The sequence below is a fragment of the Tachysurus vachellii genome, chromosome 9 (assembly GCF_030014155.1).
Source record: "Tachysurus vachellii isolate PV-2020 chromosome 9, HZAU_Pvac_v1, whole genome shotgun sequence".
In the NCBI taxonomy this organism is placed as follows: domain Eukaryota; kingdom Metazoa; phylum Chordata; class Actinopteri; order Siluriformes; family Bagridae; genus Tachysurus; species Tachysurus vachellii.
This window is the reverse complement of record NC_083468.1, coordinates 7,129,355-7,155,438: the sequence shown is the minus strand read 5'-3', so window position 1 is coordinate 7,155,438 and position 26,084 is coordinate 7,129,355. Positions and strand designations below refer to the sequence as shown.

General features: G+C 37.8%; 2 protein-coding genes across 5 annotated transcripts in view; both read right to left on the bottom strand.

Moving 5' to 3' along the window:
* The window catches only part of kifc3 (kinesin family member C3), a 41,261-nt gene extending 28,729 nt beyond the window's left edge, over window positions 1-12,532 (bottom strand). The window contains exon 1 of one of the 4 annotated variants that reach the window (XM_060877526.1): window positions 12,349-12,532. Coding sequence is in view for 3 of the 4 variants with exons in the window: in XM_060877523.1 (XP_060733506.1) it covers window positions 2,608-2,841 (234 nt within the window). In the remaining variant the exon portion in view is untranslated. Of the gene's footprint in view, window positions 1-2,607; window positions 3,321-12,348 lie in introns of those variants that run through there. The other 3 variants (XM_060877523.1, XM_060877522.1, XM_060877524.1) reach the window with 3 other exon arrangements.
* Window positions 12,533-15,519: 2,987 nt separating this feature from the next.
* Window positions 15,520-26,084, bottom strand: part of cngb1a (cyclic nucleotide gated channel subunit beta 1a) — a 33,683-nt gene continuing 23,118 nt past the window's right edge. The window contains exons 29-41 of the mRNA XM_060877505.1: window positions 25,643-25,851; window positions 25,406-25,456; window positions 24,620-24,706; window positions 23,818-23,882; window positions 23,484-23,606; window positions 23,241-23,382; window positions 22,999-23,158; window positions 21,701-21,798; window positions 20,725-20,808; window positions 20,254-20,372; window positions 20,021-20,167; window positions 17,868-18,048; window positions 15,520-16,500 (exon numbers count right to left, since the gene is read on the bottom strand). Of these exons, the coding sequence (XP_060733488.1) occupies window positions 16,255-16,500; window positions 17,868-18,048; window positions 20,021-20,167; window positions 20,254-20,372; window positions 20,725-20,808; window positions 21,701-21,798; window positions 22,999-23,158; window positions 23,241-23,382; window positions 23,484-23,606; window positions 23,818-23,882; window positions 24,620-24,706; window positions 25,406-25,456; window positions 25,643-25,851 (1,712 nt within the window). The 3' untranslated portion in view covers window positions 15,520-16,254. The remainder of the gene's footprint in view (window positions 16,501-17,867; window positions 18,049-20,020; window positions 20,168-20,253; window positions 20,373-20,724; window positions 20,809-21,700; window positions 21,799-22,998; window positions 23,159-23,240; window positions 23,383-23,483; window positions 23,607-23,817; window positions 23,883-24,619; window positions 24,707-25,405; window positions 25,457-25,642; window positions 25,852-26,084) is intronic.

Genomic DNA, 26,084 nt, shown 5'->3' with positions numbered 1-26,084 from the left:
CTGTGTGTGTCACATGGCAACCTACTTTTGGCCTCAGATATGGACTCATAAGCTCACACATAAAAATGTAAGACACGTCTATACTGGGGATGTAACCGAACACACACATGCTCGCTCGCTCTGACACACCCTCTCTCCCTTGCTCTCTCTCACACACACACCAAAAACAAACAAGAGCACTTTCCCATGCTAATTGAACAGAGTTCACTCATTCTGGTTGTGTATTAAGAGCCTATTCATTCTCTCAGATACAGCACCACCACTGACCTCATTTACTTCAGAAACGCAGGCTCTCCAGAGATGAAATACTCTCTTGCACACACACAAACACACTTTCTCTCTTGCCTCCCACTGCTCAGTAACTGGGTTACAAACATACACACCATTAAAGAGAAATCTGAGCCACAGTGGAGCAGTTTCCCTGTGAACTTCCCTCTGGTGTTAAAAACATAATGTGTAAAGCCATTTCGCAACTGTTAGTCTGTTAGGTTAAAATGTAATATGTATGTCCTGGGCTAGTGGTTGTCCCCCTCTGAGAGACTATGTTATGCACCATTAGGATATAAAATATAGGTTTAAGGAGGGATAAACATATTTAAAAAGAAATATACAGTATGAAACCAAATCACTTCTAATGTACAATTCAGCCTTTGCACTTTGTTAATCTGTGATCATCAGACTTGGGTATGTGGTTTTGACTCAAAGAGTATCTTGAGGAATAAAGGCATTTGGTTTTAAGATGGCTGTTATCATTTTGAGCTCTGCAGCTTCTGTTTTTTTTTTTTTTTTTTGCATTTTTCTAGATAATCCTACATTGTCAGAACCCACATGTGCAACTCTAAGCTACAGAACATTTCAGCATGGTTTGAGGCAAGCACCTGGCCATTTAATTTTGGTGTTTTTAAAATGATACTCCTCTGGTAGCTTTGAGCTTCCATGAATAAAATTAAATATCCACAAACTCAACATGTCTTGGCTTGTCACAATTTGATTTTATGAGCCACTGTGGGTAATACTGAGGGTACAGATTTTAATAGACAGAGTAAATTAGATGTTAAACATCTAATGTAGAACATTATAGATATATGTATGTTCCTCTTTTATTGTGTGTATATGCTGTCTGTACATGCTGTCTGTCTGTCTGTGTGTGTGTGTGTGTACATGTGTAAATGATCAGAAAGAGGATTAGCAGAGTTTATTATAGGAATGAGAACCTAAAAAGGCGAGAGAGAGAGAGAGAGAGAGAGAGAGAGAGAGAGAGAGAGAAACTCTGAAATAGCACAGGATTAAAGGGGAGAGCATCAAGTGCTTTGTCTGAAGAAAACAGCTTAACCTCTCACTGCATATCACTCTCACTGTTATAACACTCAGCACTGTTTTTACTCTCTCTCACACACACATACACAGGCTTTTACCAACACTCCTGAGATTCTAAAATGGGACACTAGGACAAAAGAGCACATTAACACAATAACCTGTGTCCACTCCCGCGTTCACTAAAGAATGCATTGATAAAGTTTCTGTGAAGCATTCTCTGCTTCACCTTTTAACATTCCTCAATCAAAGACCACAAGCTTCTTACGCAAGAACTACGTCACACCTAACACTTCCCTCTTCTCTAAGGGAGAGAGACAGAGCAAGTAAAGGACAGAGACAAGGTAAAAAAAAGCAGTGCTGTACAATGAAACTAGAAAAACTCCCATATCAATAATGCAAGTCATACAATACCCAAGTCAAACATACCATTCTCACAGTAGCACTTTTAATGTCATTGAAGACTGAAAATAACAAAAGTCTTTTTAAAAAGTCATTTTACATTGATAGTGGTCACCACCGTCACCCATACAGAAGTCAAAGATGAACCAGCCTGATATTTATATAACTACAACAATTCAGGACAATGTTCACTATGAAAAAGCTAGAATGCTTTTTTTCCTCCATTAATTGGAACAGAGATCAAACCTACTTGATTGGGATTTATGGGTACCCGAGGCCACACCTCCCTCACTGGGACTTACAGGTACAGATACCACACCTCCCTCACTGGGACTTACAGGTACAGAGACCACACCTCCCTCACTGGGACTTACAGGTACAGAGACCACACCTCCCTCACTGGGACTTACAGGTACAGATACCACACCTCCCTCACTGGGACTTACATGTATGGAGACAGAGACCACACCTCCAGACTGAATCATAGAGGCCATGCCCCTTTTACTGGGACTAATAAGTACAGAGACCACACCACCTTCTGCAAGAAACAGATGAGGCTACTGGTGAGGAAACTGGTGAATGAAAATGCCACACATCCTTCACGGAGACTGAGATACAAAGGCCACACTTAGTTCACAGTGTTTCATAAGCCTTCTACTCTCTAAAGATAACACTACACTGTTTCACACAAAACCAAATCACTGGACTGAATTTTGGACTGAAACTGCTCTTTATTATACCCTTAAAAATCACTGACTGATTAAACATATTTAGAGGAGTCCTCTTCATCTCGTCATCATAAATTTAGACAATATCATCGTAGAACCCTGAAAAGCACTATTTGTCATCAAAACTGCTCTCTCTGTGTGCATATTTTTTCCAGTCTCTCACCTGGGCTCTCTTGCTGCACTCAGGTACCTCCAGCTGGTTGGTGGTGCATGATGTGTGCTGGTCTTGGTTTTTGACCCTGACAGGATTTCCCGTTTTCCTGCACTGTGTATAGGGCAAATTTTTGCTCGGTTTCTCTGTGAACTCTGCTGCCTTGCCTTCAGGAAGCTGCACAGCTTTCTGTCTTTTCAGCAGGCTGTAGATGGACAGCAGCAGTAGTGGGCACAGCACGTACATGATCTCAGTGAGTAGCACAAAGCACTTTTAGGATTTCTGTAACACCCAGTTGCACACGGAGTCCTCTGGGGGAAATTCAACCTGTTTCTTCTCCAGAGGGAGACTGTAATGCTATCTTCTGGTGCGTGTTACAGCTGTCCGTGATATCAGCTGTTGCGCTGGCGACCTTGATGTTCAGTCAGAAAGCATGGAGTGAAACATGAGCAACACCTTGCTGCTACAGAGATCAATGTCTAATGAAGTTCTTCTCTATTGTTCAGTCCAAAGACAAAGTTCACTTCTGCAATACATTCACAATATGTCCCCTGTCTCCAACTGTAAACCCAGCCTCTAGGTTTTAACAACCACATAGCCTTTAAGCTCTCACTGACGGTACAGTGTGACATCAGAAAAGAGCTGCTCCTAATGCTCATTTAGAATCCAGATAATCCTCTGTCCTTGTGTACCTAATGTGACTGTCTCAGGCAGGTTGCACTGCTTTTATAGTTTGTGACTCCTTTCATAGCTGAAGCTGGTCATGCAGTGTTCACCTGGATACACACAGACACGCCCCTGAAAAACCTATCAGCTCTCCACTGGAAAAATTATACAATATTCAAGTCCAAAGTCCTACACATCCACCCTAATAACAATCCTTTACTGATATACAGTATGTCATGTCACGTAGCTGAGTTAATCTTTTCTATATTGGAATCGATCAAAACAAGTCAGGACCTTGATTCTCAAAGCCTCAGAACAATTTATTCATAGAATCAAACTTCCTTTTTGGAGGAACAAATAAGACCTGGGTGACAGTTGTTCATCCTCTGTTTCCACTCCCACAGAGAGAATGCAAATGCTATAAAAGATTGCATTTAATATTATGAGAAATTTAAGAATGTAACAAACTATAGCCAATATGCTGTCTGAGTGAGTGGGTGGGCAGGCAACATAAAACAAATAAAGAATATTAAAAAAAAGAAATAGAGAGGCAAATGGACAGATCAAGACATGGACAGGGATAAACGGGGCAATAGAGCGATACACAGAGACAGACAATGACAGACATAGACAGAGATGGAAAGAAAGCAAGTTAGAGAAACCACAACAGAAAGAATGGTGATGGATCTAGAAAAGATAAACACAGAGTTGGCAGTAGAGAGAAATATAAAAATAAAGAGACAGAGAAAGTCACAGATGGATGGATGGACAGACAGACAGACAGATAAATAGAGATGAGAAGGGGGAAAAGAAAGGAGAGACATGAGAAAGTAAGAAAATAATATCAAAAATCATTCATCACAACCTGCCGCAGACACAAAAAGCTTTGGCTCCATCCATCTTGCACTAAACCCTGACCATTTTTGACCATTCCCACAACACTGTGCTACCACCATCATGCTTCTTGTAAAGACATTGTTCTTGGAGTGATCAGAAGTGTTTGGTTACACCAAAAATAGCACTTTATGCCATGATCAAAGAGTTCAGTCTTGGGCTCATCAGATCAGGGGAACGTTCACCTATGTGTCTGCTATGAAATTTCATATAGCTGTGCGCAATAACTGCTGTCCTTGCACTATTCAATACCAGTTGCTCTCTAACTCTGGAATATCCGTTTGACTAATTATGTGACTCCTGATGGTAACTGGTTTAACTGAAGTTAAGTTAGGGGGTTCACAATACATACTACGAAACAATACATACTTAGTGTTACTAGCTTTATTTTTTATTTGCAATATTATGATTGTATCATTACAAAATATCTAAAAGTTAAAGGGGGTGAACATACTGTATATACATAAGGTATTGTATGAGCAGAGCATCCTTAACTGGTTGATGGATTCAGAAAGATGGTCTAAATATAACATGACCTAAATGATCAGTACTGTGGCAATCTCTGCAGTGCCACCTGATGGGACCTGACAGTCTCAATCAAAGCAAGAGAATTCTGATGGCATGACTGTCTAGTGGCACATTTTACACTGTCGCATGCTTAATTTGTCTTTGTATGGAAATGGAGCAGAGAGAATAGAGAAGGTAATATTTGATGTGATCAGTCATTATGCACTGCTTCATGCTTTTAACATGAATCCTTCCATTAATGTCAGTTAATTACAGCTCGACATGGATGTTTCAACTCTGATCATAAAGGCGTAAATGATCAAAAGGAAAGGGAGTGCCAAAACAAAAATAAATCTTTTGAGTCAAAAAGACATCATATCAAATTTCGTATAAAGTAATACAGTTTTAGGAGAAGGTGCACCGATACTGTTGTTTCATACAAGATATTATTGAAAATATGGTAATAAAAGAATACTTTATAACAGTTAGTCTCTGCTTTTCATCTCAGTATTCACCTGTGCCAGATGGATTTGAAGATGATTTGAAGTTGCATAGACATGAATAATATCCCAGTAATTTTTTGAAGATTCACAGCTACTGCTCTCTCATATCCTTAACAAACAGCTAGTAATTCTTGCACACATCACAGCAGAGGCATGTGATTATATATATATATATATATATATATATATATATATATATATATATATATATATATATATATATATATATATATATATATGATATGTGATATACATCTTCTATATAGATCTTCTTCTTCCACTCATTTCATTGTTCCCTCTGTCCGTCTTGTAACTATGGGGAATAGAGCTTTCAGTTACTCTGCACCTCAGCTCTGGAACTCACTTCCATCTGAACTTCGTAATATTGTTTCTCTTTCATTATTCAAATCTCAGCTTAAAACTCATCTGTTCAGTTTAGCTTATTCTACACCATAATTTGTACTGCTGGTCTAATTTGTATCGCAATTTAGCTATTCGATTTTGATTGTCTTTGTTGTTTTTTGTACGGTGACCTTGAGTGTTCAGAAAGGCGCCTTTAAATAAAATGTATATATATATATATATATATATATATATATATATATATATATACATATATATACACATATATATACACACACACACATATTAACAGACACTTCTTGAAAGCCTTGCACCCTTGCCCCAACCATCTGAAATTTTACTTTAACTTGAGAAAGTTTTAAACTGATTAATGTGAAATAAATATCACGTATGTTTGAGTTAGCAAAAATAGACAACTAGAACATGATTATGCACATATTTTGTTTGACTGGCACTCTTATGCTCAACACTGAAAGGTTGTCCCATGTTATTATGAGACTGATTGTGAAACTGATTTCTAAAATGATGCTATAGAAAGATAAAATTTTTTTAATGCATAAGTTACTCATTACTGCAGAAAAAAAAATGAAAAATCCAAGATCCAGCTGATTATCATGTATTAGATATTATTATGCATTAGTACACCCTGCCCTATACTGTAAATCAGAAAAGATTTCAAAGCTTATTTTCCTTCCTGGAAAAATATGCAATCAGATGAAAATCAACACACAAGCCCAGGTTGGAAATAGTTTTGTTCACGGTCCGTTCACCTGGATACACACAAACACGCCTCTGACAAAAATATAAGGGCTTCTCTGTAAAAATGATAAACAGTGCTCAAGTCCACAGTCCTTTATAATCACTGACACTCCTTTATAGAACCTTGCCATATCACACAGCTGAGTTAATGTTTTCATTGCATGGAATTGCTTTAAATATCAGTAATAAAAACCCACATACTCTAAACATGTGAGAATATTTTAGTTCTAATGCATTGAATGGACTTGGATTGACCTTATAAGCTCCTTGGGGACAGACGTCTTCATCCTCATCCTACACACTTGTCCTCATCCTATTATGTCCTATATCTATCACTTTTATACAGTCACTGAGTGTATTTAATATATGGCTTACAAAAAATTTTTTGAATAGTGACAGGGCAAATGATTTTGGAGAGATAACACCCGGAATTCAAATGGACTTTATTTGACCATTTGTTTTATTCGACATTAAGATTTAGAGGAGCAAAAATCCCTTTACTGAAACACCAAAAATTAATTCAACAAAAAAGCATTTGTTTAGTGGCAGCATAAGTATATACCCCCAGGGTCAACACTTTGTAGAACGAGCTTTGTCTACTATTACGGCTTTAGCTATTTTTTAGTATATGTCTCCATCACCTTTGCCCATCTGGATCCCGATATTGTTGCCCATTCTTCTTGACAAAATTGCTCTGTCATATTTGTCCGAGATCACTGGTGAACAGCAGCTGCCAAGTCCCGTAAAGATTCTCAAATGGATTGAGGTGTGGGTTATGACTGGTCCATTCAAAGACATTCAGGCTCTTGGCTTTGAACCACTCTAATGTAGCTTTGGCAGTATGCTTAGGGTGATTGCCCTGTTGGAAAGCAAACCTCTGCCAATGTGTTAATAGTACCTTTCGTGACATGTAGCAAAGCAATAGGAATTCCTCTTCTGGTTATAAAAGTCAGTTCATTTTGACTTGCTCAGTTATCATCTAGTCTATCAGTTACAGTCCAAAAAGCTGTTTCAACCCAGAGCATAAAAACATGATTGATATGCTCTACAAACCACAGACGGAGAAAAAACACACAACACCACAAAGGCAATACAATAATAAACCTTTCCAATCATAAACATACACTTTTCGGAGAGCTTATCTGAGGTCAGAGTGTTGTATTATCAGCAGAATTGTATTAAATAATAAACTAAAAAAAAAAATCTTATGCCCTAAAGAAGTCAACACCAATGCAACAATCCTGTCTAGTCTACTCTGCAAATTATATATAATGGTGAAAATATATGAATTCATGACTGCGATTAGTCTCTGCTTTCCGTCTTAGTGTTTAACCTCTTAAAATGATATAGATGATTAATATCCAGACATCTGTCTTTAGAACCACTATAGTTACACACATTACAGAACCTCTAATGTCAGCCACATACTTACAGACAAATCTGCCTTCCAAACGTCACATCACTGATGACTCACTGCTATTGGGTATTGCAGGATTCCAGAAAATATGACAGGGTGGAAAAAGAAAGGAAGGGGGAAAGATTTAGAAAGCAGAGTCTCTCTCTCTCTCACACACACACACAGAAAGAGATCCACTCAATCATCATAACAACAAGAAGTGTATGTTTGCACATGTGTGTCTTGTGTGTGTTTGCGCACGTGTGCGTGCGCGCGTGTGTCTGGATGACAGAAATCCAGACAGATGAACAGAATAAGAGAGAGGAAGATGGAGGAAGAGAGAAAGTCAGAGAAAGACAGAAACAGACACAAAAAGAGAGAAACAGAAACACATGGAAGATGATGAATAGAAGTAAACAGAGGGTGTGGAAACTGTTGAAGGGGAGAAGACACACAAGCATAGGAGAGACAACACATACAAACACATATGTACATATGTGACATATGTAGAAAAGCAAGAGACAAACGAAAACCAGCCAGAATCTCTTAGTCACGAGCAGTACATTTGGCATGGCTGTCCTTACAAGCCCGATGTGTGTGTGTGTTTTATTTTAGGAGGTAATTGCATATCGAGTCAGACGGGTGGGTAGCACCATAATCACAGGGCACATCTTAAGTGGGGCGTGTATGCATGTGTGTGCGCTCGTTCACTATGGCGTTCAGAACATCCTGAGTGAACACTGTAACATCTATTGTGACTTTAGAGGCCCAAGCAAAGCGTCCAGGCATGGAAACATACACATGCACGTGCACACATGCGCACATGCACCACACACAGAAGTAGCCATGTTGTAGTGTTGTTGCACCACATCTGCTTTCCGCATGCCATTCTTTTTCCCTCGGTTCTTCCCCCCAGTAAATGCTGGCAACATCAGAAAACGCCAAGCATGTTGTCTATTTAAACTACAGTAGAGTCAGCAAAATGCATTTTGGTGCGTAGGAGCTTACGCCATACAACATGGGAACATCACTACTTCTTTGACTCCTGTAAAGGTGGTCAAGATCCAACAAAATGGATGAATTTGTGTGCAGTTTGTATAACACCCCTATGTTCTCAAATCTTCCCTGAGGACATCAACAGGGTTGGACATTAGAAGTAGTTTAGATCTACAGGGAAAACAAAAGAAAAGAAATGGATGTGGTAATAGAGGGTGGCAAAGAGAGACAGAAAAAGAGATAGACAGACAGAAGAGAGACAGTGAAAGAGAGAAAGACACTGAGAAAACGAGAGAACATATTTATTGAGAGAACACAGTTTTATAAAGTTTATAGAGATTACCAATCTCAGTATCACAGCTCACAGAAGAGGCTCTGAAGTCTTACTGATACGCAGCACACCACTGAGGCTGGACTGGAGACAGGTAGAACGTGGCAGAGAGAGAGAGAGAGAGAGAGAGAGAGAGAGAGAGAGAGAGAGAGAGAGAGAGAGAGAGAGAGAGAGAGAGTGCGAGAGAGAGAGAGAGAGAGTGAGAGAGAGGGGGGAGCAGTGCCACCTGCTGGTATGATACAGTCAGCACCGCCACCTGCTCTTACACCATCTGCTCTGCATTGATAGCTTTGCATGGCTTCTGGAAACGTGTTTTTATAGTAAGTGTTTAGAGACTTGTACGTGAGTTTATATGGGGCCCGAGCCAACATTCAAAGCATACAAAACCCAGGAGACCACATGGCTGCACTGGCTCAAATCACTGTGTAATGTGTAAAGCAAGTACCACATGGACGACACAGTCAAAGCAGAATTATAAAAAATGTCAGATTCAAGAAATCAAAAAGCTTAGAATTCAGTAGAGCTTTGTTTGTTCAGAATAGTGTAAACATAGTTTATTTTAGTTGTTATTTTGCAGCCTTGGTATCCTTCTTCCCTGTGTAAACCTTGTAAAGCTTTTTTATTGCATCATTTATCATGTCACTGCTGAATTTTTACTTTTATTAAATTTCTGTGAGAAGTTACATTTACATTTACAGCATTTGGCAGACGCTCTTATCCAGAGCGACGTACATAAGTGCTTAAATCTCTAACATTGGATACAATAGCTATGTAACCGTTATTGGTCCCGAAACTAGTTATTGCAACCTCACTTGTTTTTCAGAGAAGACAAGAATAGCAGGATGAACCGCCACCGTAAACAGCAGCCACTTCACTGTTTATTTCTCACAGTAAACCTGAGGACTCTTCACTTCACTCTCGGTCCTGACTCGCAATCTGGAATGACTCATGTGCAAGCAAAGGATTAGCAAAACGGCAGTAAGCTTGCTCCCTGGTTAATCCATGGTTTATTGCATTTCCTTCTCCAACACACCCATTTAACCGCCTGAGATATTTTAATGAGCTGATGAGAACAGGAACAACATTATAAGAAGAGAAAAAATACTAAAATGTGTAACCTCTAGTGACAAAACTCTGATTAAGAGCATAAAGGGGAAGGACACGATGATCCTCATGCATTTATGTCTAGTGGCCTTTTTAAACCCCGACACTCACAGATCTCCGGTCGCACACTACAGGCCGTAGTGTTGCCGTATTGTTGAGTATACATATTAAAACTGACCATAAAAGAAAACATCACAGGATACTGTGATGTGGCTTGGTGCAAAGCTAACTTACTGTTCCTGCTGGTCAGTCCTGAAAGGTTTTATTTCTCTTATACTATAGGAATTTTCCAATCATAATCCACTCATATTTTTAAATTACAACATGCTGTGCAGTTATTAATCTACCTGCCATATGCCGTGAATGTAAATGTGAATCAGTTACAGCTAACATCGTGCAACTAACATTGTGCAAAACAAGCAGGTTCCTGTTGTCACTTTTGTTTTCCTTGGCTGTATTAGAAATAAACAGTTGTGCCTGCACCAGCCTCTCTTTTACTCTCTCTTATTTAAACTAAGAAAACAAAAATGCAGCTTTCCACATAACTAAGAATGTAAAGAGTTGTCACTTGTTGAACGAGTTGAACACTTTGCCTGCAGGGAAAACTTAAAAGAACAGGTTTAGCTCATAGCGCTGATGCACTAAATTCTGCTTTCAAAAATTTAAAATGTTTACCAAGTATTGACATATCACAGCTTGCAAATGTATTTTATTGGCAGCTAAAAGTTGTCCCATTCTCCATTTTCCTTGCAAAACTTTTGGAGCTCTGAGATTTTCTTGGGCTTTCTGGCACACACAGAATGTTTAAGATCATTTGGGGGTTTTGCTTTGCCTTTCAGCCCGGCATGAGAACAGCTATCTCTGAGAGACTTCTCGGTCTTTCAGATCTTGCCTTGACTCAACTTCTTAATGACATTTTGGACAGTGGAAGACTTGAACTGGGAGCATTTTGGTATCCTGGATTTTTAGATCCTCACTCAGCTGGTTAGAAGAGGTCAAGGTTGTCAAGTTAAGCGCTGAGGCTTTGAGTGTTTAAACATGTGAACATGCCATAACTAATTTTTTTAAATTACTTTAAGTAACAAAGTAAATAAACATTTTCAGACATTCATTCATTCATTTTCTACCGCTTATCAGAACTACCTCGGGTCACGGGGAGCCTGTGCCTATCTCAGACGTCATCAAGGCAGGATACAAACTGGACGGAGTGCCAACCCATCTCAGGCATTTTCAGACAATGTTATTTAATGATTTCAAATGGATTTTATTATTATTTTTATTATCAAATGGATAAAAGAAGAGATTATTTTTTTATCTTGACTTTTACAGCATAACTACAATATTTATTTGTGGCATTAAGACACAATATCGTCCTCTGTGCCTATAGTCTATAGCTCTCTGTGTGGGAGGGATGGTATACTCTCTCCTGTCAATCACAGCAACATCAGCCAATCACGAGTGTCTGTGAGCTTATGTACGTGAAAGAGGGCAGACAGCATGTGCTATACTACCTTGTGACCCTGTGGCTGTGTCTCACTTTTGAAACACCACTTATTTTATTTCATGATTGGGATTTATTTTGCAGACAAATTGTGGTAGTGCTTGTTTTTTTTTATGCAGAAAAAAATGCTAGATGACACACACACACACACACCCTTATTAAACCCATTCATTACATGAAGTCAGGTGTTGTTCTGAGGATAAAAATGCGTCACGCCAGACGCTATGATTTTGCTCCAACATGATACTTAAATTAAAGACTAGTCAGAATTACTCAATGGCTGATTAAGCAGGATTTGGTTGTGAGTGCAATGACCTTGAATGTTAGAAATGGGCTAGAAGAAGAAGAAGAAGAAGAAGAATAGTAGTAATACTGGTCATGCCCTTGACTGCATTTAGTCACTTATTACTGGGACAAATGGGTCATTTCACAAGTTCATTACGTAACGTCCATTAAGTCCACTCCATAAAAGTGTTCCAAATAGCGGCTCCTTCTAACATGCAGTGCACGAGCGCACGAGTCCAGCTATTTGGGACACAGCCGCTTTTAAATAAGCTGCACGAGTTTTTAACGTCACCTCAACTTTTTTTTTTTCTGACCGAACAAACGTTATTTATAAAAAGCAAGGAAAAAAAACAACTTTTAGATCATTTATCCGGAGTTAGACCGAACACAAGCACACAAATACACATAAATACACAGAAACTCAAGTATGGAAAGTTAACGAACTTACGGTTGACGCCGAGACGCCAAAACTTCTCCTCAGGACAAACAATATATTTCCTAATAGTTTTACAAGTGACAAAACTACCTCGACGTGGTTTACAAACAGGACGCCTGAGTTTTAGTGAAATATGAATGAAGAAAACCAAACCGGGGAGTCAAGCTGTAGCGTAGAGATGAGGCGCGGGAGCGCGCACTGACTCGGAAAAATGACGGCGAAGGGGGCGCGCACAGCTGACCGCTCGCGCTGACGTGCGGTGACGTCACTACGTTCCAATCTGTGAACAGTTAGTGAGAAACTTCCAGATACTTCCGAGGTTTCCATAACTACCTGTTCACAATAGTGTATTTAATCACATACATATATATACTACTTTTAACAAAGGAAAGGTGTAGAAAACAGTAGTGAGAGCAGCTATGGTGTGTTGGTTAGAGACTGTAGCAGTGAGGAAAAGACATGAGGCAGAGATGGAGGTAGCAGAGATGAGGATGTTGAGGTTCTCTTTAGGAGTGATGAGGATGTTGAGGTTCTCTTTAGGAGTGATGAGGATGTTGAGGTTCTCTTTAGGAGTGACTAGGATGTTGAGGTTCTCTTTAGGAGTGTGGAGGATGTTGAGGTTCCTATTAGGAGTGATGAGGATGTTGAGGTTCCCTTTATGAGTGACGAGGATGTTGAGGTTCCTATTAGGAGTGATGAGGATGTTGAGGTTCCCATTAGGAGTGATGAGGATGTCGAGGTTCTCTTTAGGAGTGACGAGGATGTTAAGGTTCCCTTTATGAGTGACGAGGATGTTGAGGTTCTCTTTAGGAGTGACGGGAATGGACAGGATTAGGAAGGAGCACATCAGAGGGCCAGCTCAAATCACTTGGTTGGCTGTTTTGATGACAAGGTCAGAGATACTAGATTGAGATGGTTTAGACATGTACAGAGGAGGGAGATGGTTATATTGGTAGAAGGATGTTGGAGATGGAGCTGCCAGGTAAGAGGTCAAGAGGAAGGACAAAGAGGAGACATGGATGTGTTAAATGAGGACATGTAGGTAATTGGTGTGAGTAGAGTATGATGAGGATAGAGTTATGTGGAAACTGATGATTCGCTGTGGCGAAACCTAACGGGAAAAGCCAAAAGTAGAAGAAGAAGACTTATATACTACTTTTATACACAACTGTTCTTCAGCTGAGTAAATTAAGCTACTGTCTTACCTGTTTGTTTAGGTGCCTATTATGTTTTTTTTAAACACTCTTAGAAGAACAAATGTAGTATAGTGTGAGTTCAGTGAAAATATCCAGTGGCCATATAAGGTGATAGCTTCTGAAAATGTACAATATTGTGAAATATCTTAAAAATGCTTCAGAAAGAATTGTTTTTTTGGGCATTACTTTGTAGATTGGCTTACTGTCTTTGTGGAGTTTCTGTGCATCGTCCTTGTGGGTGTCCTCTAGGTTCAATTGTTTCCTCTCACCTTGCAGAAACATGGCAGAAGGTATATTTGCAATGCTAAACAATGCTTAGCTGTCAATGTGTGTGCATGGTACATGGTGTGTTTCTGGAATAGACTCTGAAACCAACTTAACCCTGAGAAGGATCAGAATCAGTTTGGGTTTGTTACTATAGCTCCGAAGTCACCAAAATAAGAATACAAAAATAAAGACTTATATAAACAAGATAAATATATATATATATATATATATATATATATATATATATATATATATATATATGTATATATATATATATATAAATAGTTAATTTAGATATTTTACAAAAAGATAATTTACAAAAAAATATAAATAAAACTAGGATTTAAAAAACTATACAGGTAAAGGTATATTGTTGCACAGTGAGAGGAATTATAAAGTCCGATGGACTTTCACAGGGAGGATTTCCTGTGATTAATGAAAACGAATGTGTATGAAAAAACAAATCCTGATATTTTCCACTTTTTCTAGCAACTGGTACTTTTATTAAAGCCTATACACTAAATTGAAACGCTTTAAATTTCATTTGTATTTGGAAAGCGCTTAAATTACAGATACAATTCCAAAAAATAAAAAAAATAAACGTTTACAAGACCTTAAGCAGACATCTAGGCATTTTTCGACCACATGATATACTGTAATACGATATTATTCAATGCACCTAAAATCTACTTCTATAAATAAACTGATGAATAAAACTGCATTAGGGTTCCAGATAGATAAGAAACAATGTGTAAAATAGAATCAACAGTTGCACAATTTTAACTTTTTTTTATTATGCCATTTCTGTAAAGCAATTGTTTACATTTTGTACATTAAAGGAACTTAAATTATTCATGATTCAAAAGTTTTTTTTTCTCTGTTTTCATATGAGCTGAACGGACATTTTGTTCTCAAATACTTCAGGCTTATTAATCATTGTTAGATTCTCTCTGTACTGCCCTTCACATATGAAAGAGTCACTAGAACAAACAACTGTATTATGTGTATTGACTTAAAAACCTGTAACTGAAAGTAGGTACTCACAACTCGGTAGTATGAACGCACTACGATGTGCATGTTTTACCTACGAGCTATAATATCTCAGAGGAGTATTATATAATGCTATGATCTATAATAAAGAAATAAATAAGTATAAGGGTATTGTCATGTTTTAGAAAAGAGGATGTTGTCACCGTTAAATGGCTGTTAAAAGTAATCAGGTACCAAATAAGATATAAAGCATGATGTAGTGTGCTGTTATCGGAAAATAATAAACAGTAAGGTGGTGTCATGCAGCCTGATATCAGATGCGATCCTAAAGTTGATTATTGTTTTGATAATGTTGTGAAATATCTGAGATATGTTTATCTGCAAAAAACACAAGTCGCTCCGTCAGAAGCCTGAATCTCCATCAGATTCAGCAGAGCTGTGGTACAAGAGAAATTCATCATACAGTTTCATCTTATACAAAAATGAATCAACACAAAGGACATCTTTATATCCTTTACATAATGAGCAACTTTAACGCTGAAGAGTTATTATTCAGTCTTCTGAATGAACACAGCTCATTTATTATTGTTCCTTAGATTCTCACGTTTTTTTTCCACTTCCTGCCTCGGGTCTACTACCAGAGAGAAACAATGCAAAAAATCCTCCCATTTCCTGTCTCTCCCCCCCCCCCCCCCCTCATTCTCTCTCTCTCTCTCTCTCTAAGAAAAGAACCACAAAGATCATTTACACTGACAAATTACCCAATATGATAACAAAAACAAATACTGAAATATATCGCATTTATCCCAGAGCTTTAGAATATTAATATTGTGCATACACCATTCAATTTCATTATAACATCTTTCATAAAAACCAATCATATACTCATGTTATTTATAGCAGGTTACTTATTACTTTGTACCTAATGTTCATGATATTTACAGTACAATCTAAAAAGATCTCATATGAAAACGAAGAACTGAATTGTGCCATGTAATTAAAAAAAATAAATCCCAAAAAGTATTTTTCTTACAGGATTTTTTCCTTACATGCTGAAATACTGAAACCTGCGCATCTGTGCACATGTAGCACTCTACACTAAGTATGGAAGCTTGCTCTTAGCAAAACTATGACATATACTGTATGTCACTTTGCTGTATTTCAGTGCTTAAATCCAGCTTGAGCTATAATGGAAGACAGTGTAGCAGTTTAAAAGAAATCAGGTTCCATAAGACGCTCACTCGCTTTCACAATGGCATCTCCTTCCTGTAAAGCTCATGTCAAATTTAAAACCAGTTATGACTTTAAAACCAAAAGCATTACAAATTGTACTTAAATAACAAATCCCCCTTTGGTTTAGATTTAGATTCATTTTGCAAATATTTCCCTATAATAGTAAAAAGCATTATAATAACAGGCCATTTCCCAGCCTTGCGTTCTAATTTCTCATCCTTTCTTTCAACTTCTATTCTTCTTTCTTCTCCTCCTGCTCGGTCTCCTTCACCTTCCCATCTTCCTCCTCTGCCATTTCAATGCTGAGGATCTCCTCTCCATGTTGGTGTGGGGTTATGCGGATGATCATCGTGCTGTCTGTGGTCTCTGCCACCATGTCTTCGTCATCCTGCGTGACTGTGCGCTGGACGGGAGAGCGACGATGAATGGGTGAGGGAGGGGGAACGGGCGCTGCTGTGGTGGTCATGCTGTCGGAGGTCTGAGAGATAGAGACATGGAAATGTACATAAAGGAGGAAATGAAGACACACCAAGGGAAAAAAAATGTCTGAAATACATTAGACATATTGCATATTATTATGAAGACTTATACTGTATATACTGCAATTATCTAATCAGCCAATCATGTAGCTGTAGCACAATACAAAAATGTATCAGACACAAATCAAGAGCTTCAGTTAATGTTCACATCAACTATCAGAATGGAGAAAATAGGACTTTTCACAGGTTATCGTCAATCTAAACCCTGCTTTTAACTCTGAAGCATTTTCTGTAGTGTCAAATGTTTAGAATGCGAAACAATGCGGTGTTTGAATGTTACAGATAAATGATTGAACAGCTCATATCATGTGCTTTGTATAGTCACAGAAGCATTGTTTTCTCTGTAAACAGCTCTGAAAATGATTATTGTTATTCATTTTTTCATCTTTTTTGTTTTCTTGCATCTCAGCAGTCAAGAAGGATTTCTCACCGTTATGAAAGCTAAGTATGCAACGAGCTGTTATTTAAACCAGTAGCTTGCTTTATTTATCATAATCATAATTTTTAACATCACAATTATACAAAAAAGAATGTTAGGTTTAGGAATATACAGTGTGAAACATAGGATGGTGAATACCCAAGATTAATTGTCAATTGGTAAAGTAAGCGCTGTGAAATGTGATGATCCAAGATTCTGTTTGTGTACCCGAGGTTTACATTGTCCTAGGTCTAACTATTTCAAGTGTGAAAAGAGCAAATGTGACCTGGTTTGTATATTTTAGGTAACTGAGGTCCAAAAATGTTCACACACAACACTCTCAACAGTTTGCACAGAATGATGTGAAAACCTAAAAAACAGTAAAGAGCTGTTTTACAGACCACTGTTCAGAGGAGAACGGGCAGATTGAAGGAAGGCTACAATAAGCTAAATAAGCACTCTTTACAACCGTGTTGAGCGGAAAAGCGTCTTAGAATGCACAGTATAATGAAGATTGAGGTAGATAATCAGTCAGGAACAGAAATCTGAGGTTACAGTGGACTGAAGTACACCGAAATACGACAGATAAATAGAACTTGATGGTAAATTTACACACTGGAAGCCACATAGTTGCCCTTGACCTGACTGTTCAATGAGTTTTAAAACAATCGCTGATTAATTTAGACATTAGACATTGACTGAAATCCCACTACAGTGTATAATACAAGTAGTATTTAGAGCATTAACAAACTGAATCTATTAGGCTTAGATCCGTTTTGTTGTGGCAGATATCCCAAAATGTCAAAGCATACTGGTCGCTGTTTAAAAAAGTACACTGGGACAAGAAGTTCGAAAGAAAATAAAAAAGAACAAAGGCAAGGTAAGCACCTTTAGTGTGGCTTCACTGTCTTTGTATGTCTCTTTCAGTTTGGCGAACGTTTCTCCTTTGCCCATCAGCAGGGCGGCCTTAAAGAGTTTGGGAGTCTCAGGCCGTGTTGGAATCACCTGACCAGTCTCCTTATCCGGACCCTTTTCTTCTGGAGGTTTCTTATCCTTCGTTAGCATCTTCCTGAATAACACAAGCCACACAAATGAGCTCAATCAAATCAAAGCATATAAAAGTACAGAGGATAACATACTCTATATGCTTTAACACAATTGATGTAGTTTGAGTAGATTTGAGTGTTAAGGTCTGTTAGACAGTTTCTTCACCAATCAGTGATTTTGAATTTGGAAAAATGAACAGATTTTCTGCAAATTTGGACCGAGATGTGTCATGTGACGTCATCACGACACGTATTCAGCCCCAGCTCTCTTCGATTCACATGCGTCAAACACCAGTTATCACAGAAGGTAATTACATACGAGTCTTCACAGGTAGGAGTTTAAAAGAAGAATCTTGTGTGTTGCGATTTTGAAAATTTTCAGTTTTCCACAGAAAAAAAAAAACCGTTGCATCACAAATTTGGAAGAAAAAAACTGCAGCAAAACCAAAACAAAAAGTGGTTGCAACAATCAGAAAAATGTTAAGTTTTTTTTTTTTTTTTTTAAATTCAGATTATAGGGACTGATTAAAGCAGTAAACAGTGCTGTGGGCCTTAAGGGCATGCATGATAGAGGATTTCACATTAATTACTAAATAAGGATAAATTAAGCAGACTAGATCACACACACACACACATACACATACACACACACACACACACACACTCACACACACACACACACACACACACACACACACACGATATGAACGAGCAGTAAACAGGCATCATGTGACCCACTTCTGATTGGTTTCAGTTAAATCTTTACACATCAGCACACAGAGCACTTTGGTTTAGAACACTGTTTCAACAACAAGCAGATAACAAGACTTCCAGTGCATATATCTGCTTTAAATTTACAAAATAAACTTACTAGTTTAATATTTGAAAGTTAATTGTGTCTTTTGACTTTGTACTCACACAAATGGACAAAAATGTATACTTCATTAGCTTCATAGACTTCATAAACACAGGACATAAACCAACCCTCCAAGCCATCAATGACATGAATGTTTTTCTACACATTGCTTATTGTTCTCTGTTCTGCTTTCTGCTTTTTTTCAACTCTTTTTAATTGGCTGTTGGCTTCACACCTTTTCCATCCTTATTTGAGAGTGTGTTGCAAAATTCTATGTGGCACACCCATCCAGGGTCAATTATTTATTGTATCAATAAATGCTTGAACTCACCAATTGTACTGGCACAAATGTTCAAATCAGTTTAACTTTGGCTTTTAGTAGACTCAGGTGTGTCTTCTGTTAAGTTGGAGTGAAAACCTGCACCCACATTAGCCCTTTCTGGATAAAATGGGACATCTCTGGTTTAAAGATTTTGCCATGGCTATGCAGCCTTTTCTATTGGACTACAGTTTAATAATGTTGTCCCTAAGAATTTCCTAAAAACTCCTGCCATTTCACCATGATTGCTTGCAGGATTATGCGAAAGCTTTCAACCAATTAGCATGAGAACCTTTGTATGCTAAATTTATTTGCATTATGGTTTATTTTTATGTAACCTTTATTTTTATGTAACCATATATTTACATATATTCATTAAATATACATTTACATGTACAGCATTTGTAAATGTACTGGTAAATGTACTTGTAAATGTAAAGGTAAATATACTAACTGAACAGTTTATATATGCATAATATTTTGCTCGTAGAAAAAAATGACAATGGTGGCTCAAGTGTTTAAGGCTCTGGGTTGTTGATTGAATAGTTGGGGTTCAAGCCCCAGCTCTGCCAAGCTGCCACTGTTGGGCATTTGTGCAAGGCTCTTAACCCTCCTTGCTCCAGGGGTGCTGTATTATAGTTGCCCCTGTGCTCTCACCCCAACCTCCTCAGTTGGGATATGTGAAGAAAAGAATTCTACTGTGCTGTAATGCATATATTTGGCAATAATTAAGTTGCAAACTTCTTGTTGCAAAGTGAATAGATATTGTTTGTGTTAATTTGAAGTGGATATTTATACTGCAGGTACATTAAAAACTCACTTAGCCTTCTTGCGCAGTATTTTCTGGGACTCAGGGTAATGCACCATGATCTCAGAGAGGTCTTTCTTATCCAGAATGAAGAGGTTAGCAAAGCCATGTGCCACCACATTAGCTGTGCGCCGGTTCCCTCCCCCTACAGCAAGCAAGCTGAGCAAAAAATGCACATTATACACAAAAATATTGCATGGAAATGAAGGTAATTTATAATACAGTGAAATGTCCAGAACACATGCCTGATTTCCCCAAACACAGATCCAGCCCTCAAAGTCACAAACACAGTTTTACCATCGGGGCCTCCAACCACCTGCACCTCACCGGCCTTGATGATGTACATCTCCCTGCCGATCTCACCCTGACACAGAAGGGGCAGATTCTCATAAGCTACAGAGGTCACAATACTTAACCCAATCTTCTATTCCTTTCTATTCAGTGAAAGGACTGACATTTTTTAATACAATATCTTATTGTAAGTCTTAAATTATGTGACTATCCACCTCACTATACCAAATCTCTGCAAATTCGTTGTTACTCAGAAATGACTTTATTTCTGAAAATACTTTATGAATTTTTAATTTACTGTATAATCCTGAGATCTTTGTTTTACATCTGTTATTATCAAATCTTCTGTTATAGAAACTTATTCAACACCTTATGACAGATGCAGTATAAACTATAAAGACTTTTATAACTATAAAGCCTCTAACCTTCTTACACACATAATCCCCAGGGAGGTAGACCACAGACTTCAGTCTCTTCAACATGTCAAAAATCATCTGTCTATCACAGCCCTGAGAATGAGAGCAAGACAAATATGCGATGAGAACGCAAGACTTTATTGTGTAGCACTTCAAAAAACAAAAGTAAATAAATAAATAGTGATTTAAAATATTTTAAACATATTTAGACCTATTTAGTATTTCCTTTTACAACTTAACAAGTAAGATAATCTAACCTATTTTGAATTGTTTTAAAATATTTTTTAAATATTCTTATTATAATAGCTGATTTTTTTTGTGCTACTTTTAAACATTTATTTCTAGAAAGAGAAAGAATCTGTCAAAAAAAATTGAGAATATTTAATGCTTTTCTACTAATAAGCTTACTAATCTTACATTTGGTATGTTATAATTTTATAATAGGAAATAGAAGAAAATTGTTACTAGAAGTCATTTTTTTGCAGCAAGATAAACTAAACAGTTCTTGGTTTATGACCCTGACGTTCAGAACCTGTGGTGAATTACTATCAGTGTGTCCTTCATTTACAGATAAAATACTGTTTTCAGGGGGGCACGGTGGCTTAGTGGTTAGCATGTTCACCTCACACCTCCAGGGTTGGGGGTTCGATTCCCGCCTCCGCCTTGTGTGTGTGGAGTTTGCATGTTCTCCCCGTGCCTCGGAGGTTTCCTCCGGGTACTCCGGTTTCCTCCCCCGGTCCAAAGACATGCATGGTAGGTTGATTGGCGTCTCTGGAAAATTGTCCCTAGTGTGTGATTGCGTGAGTGAATGAGAGTGAATAGTGTGTGTGCCCTGCGATGGGTTGGCACTCCGTCCAGGGTGTATCCTGCCTTGATGCCTGATGACGCCTGAGATAGGCACAGGCTCCACGTGACCCGTGGTAGTTCGGATAAGCGGTAGAAAATGAATGAATGAATGAATGAATACTGTTTTCAGGTCACTCACTTGGAAGAGGGCCACTCTGCTGACAATGGTGTAGTTTACATCCACGGCGATGTCCAGACGCATCTTATCAGGAAGCTGGATGAGCAATTCCTGTTCATCTACACACAGAGAGAGCCGACCTTGACTACAATAGGAAAACATGACTTACCCGAATTTTTGCTAGCAAGTGAAGGAAGAATGTGTCTTAAATGATCTTAAACCATGTTGTGTTGTTAAAGAATTCTCAACTCTTATTTTTCAGAAAGTGTTTATTCATTTTCTATAACTGATTCTGATGCATCATTTTAATACGTCATTGTTTCTACCTTGACATCGAATTCACATGAACTTCACAGTAAAACGAGGATGACTCACAATATGAAAACAGTGGCGTTTTCTAGAAAGAACAGCGTATAACTGTAGATAGTATTGTCCAGTGTCAGTTTTCTACACAGAGGGCTCTTTTGCTTTGAGGATTCTCTACAAAGTTTTACCGGGCTGGGATTTCTTTTTCTTGTTAACTTGAAGAGAAAGAAAAGTAGAAATTGGTACGGTTTGTAGCTGCTATAATGTACACAAGTAATAATATGATCTAACTTTATTCACTGAAGTTCAATTGTAACTATAGTCAGATAAAAAGTATGATTTTATTTTTTATTACTCTCTGGTACTTTACTTTATCTGGTCAGACTCTTAATGTGATAATATTTTCCCAACTTTAATTTTAGATTTATTTGTAGATGTATTTTGTAGTTTTATTTTATAAAACTATTTAAGTATAAATTAGATTTCTGACCTAGATGATGTGCTTTCAGATGAAGGTGCAAAGATATAAATGACCAGTTTGCATGATTATACTCTATGCTAAAAAACAACAAAGATATAAATGACCAGTTTGCATGATTATACTCTATGCTAAAAAACAACATACTGTATTAACACCAATGCAACTGGAAAAAAATGTTTACTGGAAAAAAATGTTGATCAGCTACATTTTGTTGTGAGAAGTAAATTGGGTACATTTCATTTTTTAATCGATCCTTCGAGAAATTAAAAATGAATTTTTAATCAGTGTGTTACATTTGTGTCAATTTTGTATTCGTCTGAATTTGTGTATTCTGAATGATTTTCAATTCAATTTGTATAGCATTACAACAATGGACATTGTTAAAAATTTAGAATATAAAATCTAAAATGTAAATTAAAGTTTAGATTTATCACTAGTACTGTGCATTGGCAATGAAAAACTCCCTGAGAATATAAACATTCTCAGCTGAACTTCTATTGTTTACATTTTTCCAACTCCATTTGGCTCTTACCCAGCATGCCTTGCGATTGCCACGTATAGTCATACCAGGTCTTGACTCTGTTCTGAACCTCTCTTGGGATGCGATAAGCAGTCATGTACTTTACTGTGCTGTCCACACACGACCTATAGTACGCCGGTCCTGCAGTAGCTGCTCCTACAACATCTCTCATCTACGCACACAAACACATAATTTGTGACTTTTTTAGTGTCTGAAAATATTCTGCAGTATCGTAGCCCATTTTTTTCACCCACCTGACCAATCATAATCGAGAAAGCGAACACACCGACAAAGTAATTGACCAGCTGAAAGACGATTTCGAAGACTGTGGTGGGATCTGGGAGGCCTCCGATTGTGATCAGGGTTTTTACAGCAAAGTAGTAGCAGCGGATGTAACTGCACAATGAAAGTGCACACACACACACGCACACACACATGTTTTTACTATGTGGTATTGAGATAAACACAGAGTTTGGAGTGCATGGTAAAGGAGTCACCTGTTGCCTCTGCCATCGTAGACCCATTTAGTGGAGCCAAGGCCTTCATAATCAGAGCCCCAGTAGAACAGACAGGCATTGCAGTGTAGTGAGTACAGCAAGTACGCACTGGTCCGGATCACTCTGAGAGAAAGACATGGGCGCTAGAGGACACAAAACTGAAACTATTTACATTAGACTAATTTTACTTACTAAGGACGTGGGGTGATGTAATTACTGTATTACTGGGGCTTTAGCCCTGTCCAAATCTGCCATGTCAGTAATTTTTTCTCTTATTGCTAGATATATATATACACCTTTTATTGTATGGTATTATCGTTTGACATGTACTTACCTGTAAATGTATGCTTTTTTCATCACCGCCTCCAGACGATCGTTAAATTCAAAGAATGCCATGTACTGACAGAAAGAACGAGCATTAATATTTATATTGATTTCTTCTCAATGCCAAACAGAGAAGTATATTTATTAATCTATGATAGTTACAGATGAACACCGATCAGGCATAACATTATGACCACTGACAGGTGAAGTGAATAACATTGATATCTCTTCATCACGGCACATGTTAGTGGGTGGGATATATTAGGCAGCAAGTGAACATTTTGTCCTCAAAGTCGATGTGTTAGAAGAAGGAAAAGGCCAATTTGTGATGGGTTGGAACATCTCCAAGACTGCAGCTCTTGTGGGGTGTTGTGCAGTAGTCAGTATCTATCAAAAGTGGTCCAAGAAAGGCTCTTTCAGCAGGATAATGCGTCCTACCACAAGAAAAAAATGGTTCAGGAATGGTTTGAGGAGCACTACAATGGGTTTGTTGTCTTGCCTTGGACTTCAAATTCCCTGGAACTCAATCAAGCATCTGTGGGATGTGATGAACAAACAAGTCAGATCCATGGAAGCCCCACCTCGGAACTTACAGGACTTAAAGGATCTGCTGATAACATCTTGGTGCCAGATACCACAGCACACCTACAGCGCTCTGGTAGAGTCCATGTCTTGACGGGTGAAGTCTGCTTTGACAGCAAAATGGGGATCTACAAAATGTTAGGAAGGTGGTCATAATGTTATGCCTGATGAGTGGATGTATATATGTATGTATGTTTGGTGTAGGCTGTGTATATTAGATCTGGTTTTACCTTTAAAAGACGTGGGAAGCGCAAAATGGATTTAACTCCTGTGAAATAGTACAAAACCTCCAGGGGAAACAAACTGATCATGTCCATCTGAAAATATCAGTCCAAATACCAGTCAAGCACATGGACAAGCAGACATAGCTACTTGGAAATGCCATGATTACTCATGACTAACATTAATATTAAAATAAACATATGGCAAAGTTTCATATACACAATTCCCTCCTTATTGAGTTGATGAGCCAATTTAATAGGAACACATGTAGACCAGCTCATATATGCAGTTACTGTATCCTTCCTGGCAGCTCAAACCAATCTGGCCATTTTACAATGACTGAATGAATTTGTTAAATTATTAACAATTTACAGTATACTACCCCCATACTGATCGGCATTCTTTAAGACTCCTGTGTTGGCAAGGTCATGTTTCGACTTGCCATATTTTCTAGTTACGACGGGGTCATCAGAACGCATCTTCTTTATAACTCGGAGACTATCTGTATTAGTCAGTCAAATCAAAGGAGGCTTAATGATTGCTGATGACGGGCTTTTGTCCAAAACATCCTGTTTCACTAGAAGGTTTGCTTAACATTTACTACACATGGGCATAAGTTCATAAGTTTGGGTGACACTGATTTCCAGTACTTGTTCATTACATCCATATAATTCCATTGCAAAGAAAAGAAACTGACTTAAGACACCAAACATGTATTTTGCAATCCACTACAATTAGGGAAAGAGCTACTTTTGTAAAAAGTATTTTTTTGTTTTGGAAAGTCTTGTGCTCACCTTAAATCGTTCTGTTTTCATGTATTGTTCCCTCATATCCTTTTTATCACACTGAAACACATACATCGGTGGACATCTATTAAAAAACACTATATACAAGTTTCTTTTTAAAAGGTGCTGAGCTTTAAAATGATTTCATGGATGATGTTGTTTGTGTGTATTGTCTAAATATAAGTGTATTGTCTAAATATTGTTCACTGTAAATCTGTGAAAGCTCATGTATATGTTTCTACCCACCACTATATCTCCCCCACGGACAAACTGTAGTCTGGGCTGAAAGACCACAATGTCCAGGATGTAGATGGTGTCACAGAAATAGTCAGCAAGCAGCCACAGGTGGATGTTTTCTGGAGTCTGATATGGGAACGCCCAACGCACCGGGATCAGCCACACGTTATAATTCCACGCACACATCACGAAAAACAGCCACACCACATAGATTATATCTGCCCGGACGAAAAACAGACAAATACAAAGCCATGATTTTTGTCCCATAAAACAACTTCACCTGCTCTATCACTCTGTACATTTCTTAGTGCTAATAAGTAGCACTAAATTAATGCCATTAATAATAATAACAATAATAATAATAATAATAATAATAATAATAATAATAATAACACTTTGTAGTTATAATTTTGAGAATAGAAATCAAATAATAAATAATATAATTATTATT